Source organism: Oncorhynchus tshawytscha, linkage group LG31 (genome assembly GCF_018296145.1).
Source record: "Oncorhynchus tshawytscha isolate Ot180627B linkage group LG31, Otsh_v2.0, whole genome shotgun sequence".
NCBI classification, from domain to species: Eukaryota; Metazoa; Chordata; class Actinopteri; order Salmoniformes; family Salmonidae; genus Oncorhynchus; species Oncorhynchus tshawytscha.
The window spans coordinates 8,213,031-8,226,323 of record NC_056459.1 but is presented as its reverse complement, the minus strand read 5'-3'; the positions used below and the strand labels follow the sequence as shown (position 1 = coordinate 8,226,323).

General features: G+C 44.6%; 1 protein-coding gene across 2 annotated transcripts; it reads left to right on the top strand.

The window, feature by feature from the left end:
* The first annotated feature begins 1,374 nt into the window (after positions 1–1,374).
* On the top strand, positions 1,375–12,803 carry LOC112233298 (death domain-associated protein 6). 2 transcript variants are annotated; one of them, XM_024400830.2, is made up of 11 exons: positions 1,375–1,478; positions 2,364–2,617; positions 3,071–3,457; positions 3,622–3,753; positions 3,934–4,050; positions 4,253–4,484; positions 8,808–8,977; positions 10,344–10,503; positions 10,641–11,202; positions 11,313–11,445; positions 11,657–12,803. In XM_024400830.2, the coding sequence occupies exons 1-11, from the start codon at positions 1,442–1,444 to the stop codon at positions 11,714–11,716; spliced, it is 2,244 nt and encodes a 747-aa protein (XP_024256598.1). In that variant the 5' UTR covers positions 1,375–1,441; the 3' UTR covers positions 11,717–12,803. The 2 variants fall into 2 exon arrangements, with proteins under 2 accessions (XP_024256598.1, XP_024256599.1); XM_024400831.2 differs by lacking the exon at positions 1,375–1,478 and adding an exon at positions 1,754–1,772.
* The last annotated feature ends 490 nt before the right edge of the window (positions 12,804–13,293 follow it).

Here is a 13,293-nt window from a genome sequence, read left to right as displayed (position 1 = left end):
ACTAGTCAGTTGTACAACTGAATGCATTCAACCTAAATGTGTCTTGTGTATTTAACCCAACCCCTCTGAATCAGAGAGGAGCGGGGGGGCTGCCTTAAACGACATCCACGTCTTCGGAGCCCGGGGAACTGTGGGTTAACTGCCTTGCTCAGGGGCAGAACGACAGCTCTTTATCTTGTCAGCTCAGGGATTCAATCCAGCAACCTTACGGTTACTGGCCCAACCCTCTAACCACTAGGAGACTAAGAGACTTGTGCATATGAGCGTGTGTATATGTGGATGCAGATAATTTTATGTTGTGTTATTAGTGGTTCTAATTGGTTAATGGACCCTGTATTTGAAGATTGAACCCTGTCATTATTTGCTTTCTATGGATTCTGAAGGTAATCTTTTCAATTAGAATATAGATTTGTTTTCATCATGGAAGTGTGTTTATATATTGTTTACATTTAGTTTGTTTTGGTAATATTTAATGATATCTTGCCTTGTATAGACAGTATAGGCTACTGTGAATCGTTTTTTTCTTATTGATGTTCCTACCATCACATCAGAGTTGTTAGGTTAATGTGTCGTCAGGAATGAGCAACAACTTTGAGTAAATGAAGACTATTTGTGATGGGATGTAATAAAGCCTTTGTTCATCTTCAGAACAGTTTCGCCTGTTTAATTTGCGTTATTGGTCATGTGATGAGTAGATAAGAAGTACTTATCATATGAAAATCCTAGGATCTTTTGACTAGGGGTGCTTCTGCTTCCACACAACTTGACTCAAGGATGTGAATACTTACAGTGGGGCAAAAAAGTATTTAGTCAGCCACCAATTGTGCAAGTTCTCCCACTTAAAAAGATGAGAGAGGCCTGTAAATTTCATCATAGGTACACTTCAACTATGACAGACAAAATGAGAAAAGAAAATCCAGAAAATAACATTGTAGGATTTTTAATGAATTTATTTGCAAATTATGGTGGAAAATAAGTATTTGGTCACCTACAAACAAACAAGATTTCTGGCTCTCACAGACCTCTAACTTCTTCTTTAAGAGGCTCATTTTTCTGTCATAGTTGAAGTGTACCTATGATGAAAATTACAGGCCTCTCTCATCTTTTTAAGTGGGAGAACTTGCACAATTGGTGGCTGACTAAATACTTTTGATGTCTTCACTATTATTCTACAATGTAGAAAATAGTAAAATAAAGAAAAACCCTTGAATTAGTAGGTGTTCTAAAACTTTTGACCGGTAGTTTATATATAAATATGTAGGAATATAGATATATATATATGTTATTATAATATTTTATGTTAATGCTATTAATATGTATCTTGTCAGTCTCAGAAACATAAAAACCTGACCGGCAAATGGAGACACTTTGGACAAAAAACAAGTGAATAGCCAATGATCGACGACGTTACTGAATGACAACCAACCAATGGCAGGCATGAATGTTCTCGCGCTGGGAGAAATTTCGGTGTCGAGCGCGTAAGTTGACTATCATTGTTTTGTCCATAGCTAACCGTCTAACCACTGTCTGAAAACAGTAGCTGTATTATATACATCTGCATTTCATACATAAAGATAGTCAAAGAATTTGTTTACATGTTGTCTTTGTCACACCGATACCATTTTACCCAGAGATGTTGGCGCTTTCCTGACCAGCCAGCTAAAGTTAGCTTGTTGCTAACTAACGTTAGCACGCTAGCTAGCTAGTCATCAGCACACACAACAATGGTTTTTGGAGTGTTGATGCAGTTGAGGTTGACAGTAAACAATCTGGTAAATGTGGTATTTTCCTGATAGGTTTCAATCAGCGCCTTCTTGTTTAATCACATAATACTTCTCCACTTTAGCTGTTAACGTTACGCGCTAAGTAATTAAGTTAGCTAGCAAGAGTTCCTTACGTTTAGCTAGCTAAGTTAGCTAGTTAACGTTACTGACTGTCTTAGCTGATGGTCCGTGTCCAGTCTATTTTCGTTGTAGATAACGTAAGCGTACAAACAATGTTTGTTATATTTGTTGTGATTCGGGCGTGTGAAAAAAAGACAGGGGTGGAGATTGCATTGGATAATGTGTAGCAAGCCCTGGCCTAGCCAGAGCTATCCAGGGGTGTTTGTGACTGCGCCTGATCCTGTGTCATTCTCATATTGTAAAAATGGTTGACCATAAATGTAACAAAACGTTGAAGGGCGTAGGCATTAGATAGACTCACTAAACCAACACCGTGTTATTTGAACTACAGTAGGAATCGCTGAACAGAGCAGGATATAGGCCTAGGTTTCAGATTGCATGACAGTGATAACAGTGCTATGTTACTTTTGAATTTGCCTGAGGCATCATTTTAACACCATTGTTTTTGCCTTTCCTCAGCAAAGAATAGTCCCTATCTGATGGCGGTTGCCTCAGCAGCAGTGATGGACAGTATTGTAATCCTTGATGATGATGAAGAGGAGGAGAGGCCTCAGCCTTCTTCCTCCAGCACCTCCTCTAAACTCTCAGCCAATCAGCGTACTCCCCCCAAAATCCAGCAGCCCGCTCCTACTCACATCACCCAATCTCCTTTTGCCATGGTGAAGAAAGAGAGCCATGTTCTTCAAGCAGAGAACCAGAAGCTCTTTACTGAGGTAAGAGGGTACATTAATGGATGGATAGTGGGGATGATTGGTACGGTCACACTACAAATACATGAGTTGCGCTGCAACACTGGCAAGCAGCACTTCTAATGTGACTGAGTCTTTGCTGGCTATTAGTTCATCACAATGTTGTCAGATCACTGAAATCATAACGTGATTGTGTGTGATACTCTCGAATTTGGAACTTCTTAATCAGTGTTTTTCGAATCCCATAGTGTGTGCATGCTTCTTTTCCAGCCCAGCACTAACACACCTGATTTATAACTAATCCACTAACCTTAAGCCCTTGTATTGAGCTGGAACAGAAGTCTGCACCCACTCTGTGGGTCCACCCTGGGGCCCCCCCGCTCCGGCCCCGCCCCCCTGTCCCAAACAGTGCAAAGATTGAAGAACACTCCTCTAAACCTCTCTCCCTCGTTCACTCCCCTGCCTCCATTTGTTCAGTTTGTAGATTACTGCTCGGCCCAAACGCAGGACTGCCCCGAGGTCATGACCTTCCTGCACGCAAAGCACTCCAAGGCGTCACCGGACTTTCTGTCCTCGGTGGAGTTCCGCAACACGCTGGGCCGCTGCCTGACGCGCGCCCAGGCCAGCCGCACCAAGACCTTCGTCTACATCAACGAGCTGTGTACCGTCCTCAAACAGCACTCGGACAAGAGGAGGCAGAGTGTTGTGAAGGTGGGGCCTACCGCTGGGGAGAAGAAGGAGGAGATGGAAGAGGAGGCACCGACAGAGGAGCTACCGTCTACCTCAGGGCAGCAGGAAGAGAAGGAGGAGGAGGCGTTGGAGGACGAGAAGGAGAAGAAGACGAAGAAGGCTTCCCGGAGACAGGTCAGCAGTACCATAGATGGACAGTGTCCATGAGTTCTCTATAGCTTTATCCCCATTCATTTTCTTTTGATAGTGTGCACTTGGTCACCCTCAAGGGTTTAAAAGCATTGTATTGGTCTAGATGAAATATACCAGGCATACCTCCATCACTCTCGGTCTCTCAGATTGCGTACCTGGAGAACCTGCTGAAGATGTACAATGATGAGATCCGGCGGCTGCAGGAGAAGGAGCTGAGCGTCAACGAGCTGGAGGAGGAGGACTCCAGCTATATCCAGGAGCACAAGCTAAAACGAAAGGTCAGATCACCAAGGCCAATCGCTCAGTTGGTTGGAGTGTGGTGCTTGTAAAACCAGAGGTTTGTTTGATTCCTGCATGAGCCACATAGTAATACATGTGTTAACTGTACGTGGCTTTGATAGAAGTATCTGCGAAACAACTGTTTTTTGAGTCACTGAAAATCTCTCTCTCTCGTACAGATGATGAAGATCTATGATAAGCTCTGTGAGCTGAAGGGCTGCAGCAGTCTGACAGGCCGAGTGATCGAGCAGAGGATCCAATACAAAGGGACACGCTACCCTGAGGTCAACAGAAAGGTAACCAACACGTGACATAATCAACCGACTCATTGTTTGACAACCCAATGCTTTTTGACCACTGTTCATTTAGTTAAATAGACTACGGGTGAAAATGAGCTTTATAACTAACCAAGTAGGAGAGAAATCAAGGAAATAAGTATAACTAGGAAATAAATGCATGAAAACATAACGATATACTCTGACCCTTTCCCACCTCCAGATTGAGCGTTTCATCAATAGTCCCGAGGCTCAGCTGAATCCCCCCGACTACACGGACATCCTGCAGCATGTCCGTCGGGCCAACGAGCGCCACGGCCTCAACCTCAGCAGAAAGCAGCTGACCCAGATCTCCCAGGATGCCTTCCGCGAGACTGGAAACCGACTGCAGGAGAGACGCCACCTCGACATGGTCTACAACTTCGGCTCGCACCTCACAGACCTCTACAAACCCGGTAAGAGAATGTAGTATACACACATCTCTACATTCCTGGTTGGGTGTGTGTATGTGTTATTCTGTCTTTCTGTGTCAAAGAATAAAGAGAATTACACACACGGGCTAGGAATTGCCAGGGACCTCACGATACGATGTCAAATCAAAGTTTATTTGTCACGTGCGCCGAATACTACAGTGAAACGCTTACTTACAGGCTCTAACCAATAGTGCAAAAAATTTATTTGGTGAACAATAGGTAATTAAATAAATAAAAACAACAGTAAAAAGACAGTGAAAAATAACAGTAGCGAGGCTATATATAGTTCGAGGCTACATACAGACACCGGTTAGTCAGGAAGATTGAGGTAGTATGTACATGTAGATATGGTTAAAGTGACTATGCATATATGATGAACAGAGTAGCAGTACTGTAAAAGAGGGGGTGGTGGGTGGCGGGACACAATGCAGATAGCCCGGTTAGCCAATGTGCGGGAGCACACTGGTTGGTCGGGCCAATTGAGGTAGCATGTACATGAATGTATAGTGACTATGCATATATGATAAACAGAGAGTAGCAGCAGCGTAAAAGAGGGGTTGGGGGGGCACACAATGCAAATAGTCCGGGTAGCCATTTGATTACCTGTTCAGGGGTCTTATGGCTTGGGGGTAAAAACTGTTGAGAAGCCTTTTTGTCCTAGACTTGGCACTCCGGTACCACTTGCCATGCGTTAGTAGAGAGAACCGTCTGGCTGGGGTCTTTGACAATTTTTAGGGCCTTCCTCTGACACCGCCTGGTGTAGAGGTCCTGGATGGCAGGCAGCTTAGCCCCAGTGATGTACTGGGCCGTACGCACTACCCTCTGTAGTGCCTTGCGGTCAGAGGCCGAGCAATTGCCATACCAGGCAGTGATGCAACCAGATGCTCTCGATGTTGCAGCTGTAGCACCTTTTGAGGATCTCAGGACCCATACCAAATCTTTTTAGTTTCCTGAGGGGGAATAGGCTTTGTCGTGCCCTCTTCACGACCGTCTTGGTGTATTTGGACCATTCTAGTTTGTTGGTGATGTGGACACCAAGGAACTTGAAGCTCTCAACCTGCTCCACTACAGCCCCATCGATGAGAATGGGGGCGTGCTCGGTCCTCCTTTTCCTGTAGTCCACAATCATCTCCTAAGTCTTGGTTACGTTGAGGTATAGGTTGTTATTCTGGCACCACCCGGCCAGGTCTCTGACCTCCCTATAGGCTGTCTCATCGTTGTCGGTGATCAGGCCTACCACTGTTGTCGTCTGCATACGTAATGATAGTGTTGTACTCGTGCCTGGCCATGCAATCGTGGGTGAACAGTGAGTACAGGAGGGGACTGAGTACGCACCCCTGGGGGGCTCCAGTGTTGAGGATCAGCATGGCAGATGTGGTGTTACCTACCATCAGCACCTGGGGGTGGCCCATCAGGAAGTCCAGGATCCAGTTGCAGAGGGAGGTGTTTAGTCCCAGGATCCTTAGCTTAGTGATGAGCTTTGATGGTGTTGAACGCTGAGCTGTAGTTAATGATTAGCATTCTCACATAAGTGTTTGTTTTGTCCAGGTTTGAAAGGGCAGTGTGGAGTGCAATAGAGATTGCATCATCTGTGGATCTGTTTGGGCGGTATGCAAATTGGAGCGGGTCTAGGGTTTCTGGGATAATGGTGTTGATGTGAGCCGTTACCAGCCTTTCAAAGCACTTCATGGCTACAGACGTGAGTGCTACGGGCCTGTAGTCATTTAGGCAGGTTGCCTTTGTGGTCTTGGGCACAGGGGCCATGGTGGTCTGCTTGAAACATGTTGGTATTACAGACTCAATCAGGGACATGTTGTTAATGTCAGTGAAGACAACTGCCAGTTGGTCAGCACATGCCCAGAGCACACGTCCTGGTAATTCATCTGGCCCTGCAGCCTTGTGTATGTTGACCTGTTTAAAGGTCTTACTCACTTTGGCTACAGAGAGTGTGATTGCACAGTCGTCCGGAACAGCTGATGCTCTCATGCATGCCTCAGTGCAGCTTGCCCCAAAGCGAGTATAGAAGTGATTTAGCTCGTCTGGTAGGCTCGTGTCACTGTGCAGCTCGCGGCTGTGCTTCCCTTTAGTCTGTAATAGTTTGCAAGCCCTGCCACATAAGACAAGCGTCGGAGCCGGTGTAGTATGATTCAATCTTTGCCCTACATTGACGCTTTGCCTGTTTGATGGTTCGTCGCAGGGCATATCAGGATTTCTTGCAAGCTTCCGGGTTAGAGTCCCGCACCTTGAAAGCGGCACCTCTACCCTTTAGCTCAGAGCAAATGTTGCCTGTAATCCATGGCTTCTGGTTGGGGTATGTACGTACAGTCACCGTGGGGACGACGTCCTCGATGCACTTATTGATAAAGCCAGTGACTGATGTGGTGTACTCCTCAATGCCATCGGAAGAATCTCGGAACATGTTCCAGTCTGTGATAGCAAAACAGTCCTGTAGTTTAGCATCTGCTTCATCTGACCACTTTTATAGACCGAGTCACTGGTGCTTCATGCTTTAATATTTGCTTTTAAGCAGGAATCAGGAGGATAGAGTTGTGGTCGGATTTACCAAATGGAGGGCGAGGGAGAGCTTTGTACGTGTCTCTGTGTGTGGAGTAGAGGTTATCTAGAATTGTTTTCCCCCCCTGGTTGCACATTTAACATGTTGATAGAAATTTGGTAGAACTGATTTAAATTTCCCTGCAATAAAGTCTCCGGCCACTAGGAGCGCCGCCTCTGCAAGTGGTTTCCTGTTTGCTTATTTCCTTATACCGCTGACTGAGTGCGGTCTTAGTGCCAGCATATGTCTGTGGTGGTAAATAAACAGCCACGAAAAGTATAGCTGAAAACTCTCTAGGCAAGTAGTGTGGCCTGCAATTTATCACAATATACTCTGCTTCAGGCGAGCAAAATCTAGAGACTTCCTTAGATTTCGTGCACCAGCTGTTGTTTATAAATATGCACAGACCCCACCCCCCACCCTCGTCTTCCTGTGCTGTTCTATCTTGCCGGTGCAGCATATATCCCGCTAGCTGAATATCCATGTCGTCATTCAGCCACAATTTTGTAAAATATTACAGTTTTTGATGTCCCGTTGGTAGGATATTCGTGGTCGTACCTCATCTAATTTATTGTCCAATGATTGCACGTTAGCGAGTAATATTGACGGTAATGGCAGCTTTCCCACTCGCCTCCTGCGGGTCCTCACGAGGCATCCCGCTCTGTGTCCTCTACCTGCGTCTCCTCTTGCAAATAACGGGGATGTTGGTCCTGTCGCGTGTTTGGAGAAGGTCCTGTGCTTCCTGCTTGTTGAAGAAAAAATCTTTGTCTAATCCGAGGTGAGTGATCGCTGTCTTGATATCCAGAAGCTCTTTTTTTCCGTAATATACGGTTGCAGAAACATTATGTACAAAATAAGTTACAAATAACGTGATAAACTCCCACATAATAGCACAATTGGTTGGGCATAAAACTGCTGCCATTTCTTCTTCCGCCGCCATTTTCTTTTTCTTCCGGCGCCATTTATGTATTGCAATTAGATACTGTGATTTTATTACAATCTGATTTTCCAAACATATTGTTCACCATCTGTCTGCAGCAGAGGGACAAGAGAGAGCCACGAGAGAGTTTTGATCAGTCATGGAAATAAGTGCTGAAAACCAATTGGCTATTTAAAAATAAGATGGAGAACAAGCTAGGATGGAAAAATACTGGAGTTTTGGTGCAGGTACAGCCAACTAGTGCAAAAATAATATTGTGATATTGTCAAAACTATACGATATAACGTTTAAAAAAAAGGTAATATCCCGATATATTGCTGTATCGATTTTATTATTTAAAAATAGCTGTAACACAATTCATTCACCAAGCTGTGAAAACCTGGTAGTTGATACAGTGACAGCAGTATGCACCAGTACATTGTCTCTACCTTCTTGCCCTTTGTGCTGTTGACTGCCCAATCATGTTTCTACCATGTTTTGTGCTGCTAACATGCTGTGTTGTCATGTGTTGCTGCCTTGCTATGGTGTTGTCTTAGGTCTCTCTTTATGTAGTGTTGTGATGTGTGTTTTGTCCTACATTTATTTTAATAAAAAATAAAGATCCCAGGCCCCCGTCCCTGCAGGAGGCCTTTTGGTAGGCCATCATTGTAAATAAGAATTTGTTCTTAACTGACTTGCCTAGTTAAATAAAAGTAAAAAACAAAAATTCATTTCGGGTCGAACGTGGGAAAACTATTTAGGAAGATTTGACTACAAAGTTACTAACTCCCACCATTTTTTGTCCCTCTTTCATTTTGCCCACTCTTACCAGCTACTGACCCTGCCCTGTTGGACCCCACGTTGGCCCGTAAGCTGCGCTCTAACCGGGAGGTGGCTCTCTCCAGCCTGGAGCAGGTCATCTCCAAATACGCCCTGAAGCAGGACGACACGGAGGAGGAGGAGAGGAGTAAACGGATAGAGAGAGACAGGCAGAAGAAAGAGGTAAGAGACGTAGAAGGAGAAACGTGGTGGCAATTCTGTAATTGTCACCTGTTATTATCAGCCAAAGCTTTTCCACATCTGCTTTAAAAATGATTTTTCCAACAATTGATTAGACACATTGAGTTATAAGTGAAATAATCTATCACAATTCCAGTGGGTCAGAAGTTTACATACACTAAGTTGACTGTGCCTTTTAAACAACTTTGAAAATTCCAGAAATGTATGTCATGGCTTTAGAAGCTTCTGATAGGCCAATTGACATCATTTGAGTCAATTGGAGGTGTACCTGTGGATGTATTTCAAGGCCTTCCTTCAAACCAGTGTCTCTTTGCTTGACATCATGGGAAAATCAAAAGAAATCAGCAAGACCTCAAAAAAACAATTGTAGACCTCCACAAGTCTGGTTCATCCTTGGGAGCAATTTCCGAAAGCCTGAAGGTACCACGTTCATCTGTACAAACAATAGTACGCAAGTATAAACACCATGGGACCACGCAGCCATCATACTGCTCAGGAAGGAGACGCGTTTTGTCTCCTAGAAATGAACGTACTTTGGTGCGAAAAGTGCAAATCAATCCCAGAACAACAGCAAAGGACCTTGTGAAGATGCTGGAGGAAACGGGTACAAAAGCACTGGGGTGGCAGCATCATGTTGTGGGGGTGCTTTGCTGCAGGAGGGACTGGTGCACTTCACAAAATAGATGGCATCGTGAGGGGGGAAACTGATGTGGATATATTGAAGCAACATCTCAAGGCATCAGTCAGGAAGTTGAAGCTTGGTTGCAAATGGGTCTTCTAAATGGGCAATAACCCCAAGAAAAGTTGTGGCAAAATGGCTTAAGGACAACAAAGTCAAGGTATTGGAGTGGCCATCACAAAGCCCTGACCTCAATCCTGTAGAAAATGTGTGGGCAGAACTGAAAAAGTGTGTGAGCAAGCAGGCCTACAAACCTGACTCAGTTACACCAGCTCTGTCAGGAGGAATGGGCCAAAATTCACCCAACTTATTGTGGGAAGCTTGTGGAAGGCTACCCAAAATGTTTGACCCAAGTTAAACAATTTAAAGGCAATGCTACCAAATACTAATTGAGTGTATGTAAACTTCTGACCCACGAATGTGATGAAAGAAATAAAAGCTGAAATAAATCATTCTCTACTATTATTCTGACATTTCACATTCTTAAAATAAAGTGGTGATCCTAACTGACTTAAGACAGGGAATTTGTACTTGGGTTAAATGGCAGGAATTGTGAAACGCTGAGTTTTAATGTATTTGGCAAAGGAGTATGTAAACTTCTGACTTCAACTCTATATGAATGACTTATGTCACCACTCGACACCACTCACTGTCTGTTCTGTGTATCAGTCATTGGCGCAGGAGGCCACCACAGCCGATGACAATCCCTTGACGAAGGGAGAGGATGATTGTGAGGAACAAGCTGAGGAAGAGGATGATGAAGACGATGAGTCGTCTGATCCAGACATCGAGGAGGAGATCCAGGCCAGCAAAGCACAAGCAGGGCCAGGTGACGATGATCATTTGCATTTACATAGCACCTTTCTCAAATTGTGTTTTAACACTGGTTGGCCTGGGTTTTGGCGACAACATGGATAGATAAAATAAAAATCTAGTTTCAACTGACTTGAGTTTTATTTTTTTCAGAGGAGGAGGAGGACAACGAGGTAGAGGCAGCAATCGAGAGTGAAACCGAGGTTGATGGGGGGAGTGACGGAGACCAGGTTGGAGGAGAGAAAGAAGAGAACGCTGAGGAGGACACAGACTCTGTGACGAGAGGAATCAGCCCCGTCTCCCGGGGTGACACCCCGCGGATCTCCTCCTTAGTCGACCAATCCCCCACAGACAGCCCCAGCCAATCGGAGGCGATGGAGGCCGACAAGGGGAACGAATCATCCGATACCAACTTCAGAAAGGAAGACGTTGTTTCCTCCAATCACATTTCGGCTGTCTCTGTAAGCACTAGTGTGGAAACTAAGGACTCCTCAGCCTCCCCCATGGCGGCGAATCAGGTCTCTTTGCCTCCGTCACCAGTGCTAATTTCGACCAATGAGGACTCCTGCACGGTCATCACTGAGACGAGGTCAGCAAATTGCAGCCCCAGGCCACCCAGTCCCAAAGACACCTCCAGAGGCAGGAAGAGAAGGAGGAAAGAAGAGGTGGAATCCAGGAAGTTTCACAACGGGGATCTAAGGCACCACAATGGGAGGTGAGTCTAGCACCCACATTTAATTATGTTTAAATAAAGTCCATGGACGATATCTATCCATCTTCAACTGTAGAGACTTGAATTAATTAATTATCTCTCTCCATCTGCAGTCAGAGTGACATCCCTCTGGACATGGGCGTGGTGACCAGTAGCCTCCTGCAGGCAGACTCCACCAGGGCAGACACTCCCACCCAGGAGATGGTCACCAGCTCCCAGTCCACCCCGCCACCGAAGAAAAACAAGGTGAGAGTAAATGATATCACTACACATTTTTCCCCGCGTATGCTCAGCACACCGTACCCTTGCACTGAAACACGTCTCGCCCCTCTAAAAAAAAAAAATCTGTCACCTCTGTGTGTCATGCACATGCTCCGCAGCCATGACATGTCACTAAAAACCTTTGTTTGTACAGTATGCAGACCTCTTACCAACGTCCATTTTGTGTCATTTTCAGGTCAACGTGGCCACCCAGTGTGACCCGGACGAAGTGATCGTCCTATCGGACTCGGAATAACCTCTGCCCCCCACCGTTCTGGGTGTTCACGCTTCCCATTACTTAGTCTGAAACCAGGTCTGTTTATGCTGCACAAACAGATCTGAGACCAGGCTATGCCACTTGACTTCCAAACTAGTGCCTGCTAATGTGAACTCTAGAAAATGTACGCATTTTCAGACGGGAGAGGGCAAACCTTTCACTACAGATTTAAACTGGCGACGGACGTGGTAGTTTACCGCCAATGTTTACATTCATATTTATATGCCAATTTTATCTCCCAGTGTCTGGATTGAGCAGGGAGGGAGCAGCATCACGTCAGGTTATTTTTTTAATTTTAGCTGTAAAAATGAGTTCAATTAGATATTATTTGACCTGTTTTCTTAGATTTTTTTTTGTCTATTATTTTAGATGGGTGAATGAATGGGTGTCTGGGGTTAGTATGCTAGAATGCTGGCAATAGAAGATGAACGAGTTGAACACAGGAGTATTGTAACTTAGATTTATACAAGGCCAATACAGGATCTACATCAACTTTGTCATGGATCATTTGTTGTACGTTTGGTGTTGCTGTGTCCACATAGTGACACCTAGTGGCCTGAACGCCGCTATTTCACCCAAGTAATATGCAATCGCAATGTTGTCAGACTGGCCGTCAGTTTAATTGTGTTCAAGATGCCAAACGAATACAATTAAGCAGATGCGTTGACCTAAATGACCAGGTACAGCTTTGCATTAACGTGAACTGTAGAGCCGTGTCCTACTTAATGCAGACATAACCCCCACATCGACTTTGCAGAAATAGTTGTGTTCAGTGTGATGGACTACACCTCTAACAATGCCCATCTCAGCATGTAGTAAGGTGGTGTTTGGGTTGGTTTGCATCAAAGGAACGTTCAGAATCCCTCTTGCTTGAGACTGCAAACAGTGGTAATGATAAATCAAACTCAATATTTTTCTAATCTCCCTAAGATGCTTTGGTTCCCTTGTTTTTACCAATTCAATAAGATTACGGGGGAAGACCGCTTAATTGTTATCCATTTTTTCCTTTTAGTACACTGAGAAGCAAAGGGCACATTTCCTTTTAAATAAACTTTGATAACGCTCACCAGGTGCTTTGTGGGTAAAGGCATAAGGTAAAGTAAAACATGAATTGTACATTTGGAAAACAAGAAGAGTGACATGCTAATACAGATGACAGAAATTAACTTTGAAGACCATTGTTTATTGAACCTTTATTTAACAAGGCAAGTCAATTAAGAACAAATTCTTATTTACAATGACGGCCTACCAAGAGCCAAAAGGCTCCTTGTGAGGACGGGGATAAAAAATGTAGGACACTACATAAAGAGAGGCCTAAGACAACACAACATGGTAGCAGCACAAACATGGTTAGGCACAGACGACAGCACGAAGGACAAAAAGGTAGAGAATGCATCACGGGAAGCAGCCACAAGTGTCAGTAAGTGTCCATGATTTGAATGTAGCAATGGAGATAACTGTCCAGTTTGAGTGTTTTTTTTGCAGCTCGTTCCAGTCGCTAGCTGCAGCGAACTGAAAAGAGGAGCGACCCAGGGATGTGTATGCTTTGAGGACCT

Coding starts and splice junctions, on each gene's coding strand:
- LOC112233298 (XM_024400830.2), top strand. CDS start 1,442: ATGTTCTCGCGCTGGGAGAAATTTCGGTGTCGAGCGC. Junction 1,479..2,363: donor GAAATTTCGGTGTCGAGCGC/GTAAGTTGACTA, acceptor GCCTTTCCTCAG/CAAAGAATAGTCCCTATCTG. Junction 10,504..10,640: donor CAAAGCACAAGCAGGGCCAG/GTGACGATGATC, acceptor TATTTTTTTCAG/AGGAGGAGGAGGACAACGAG.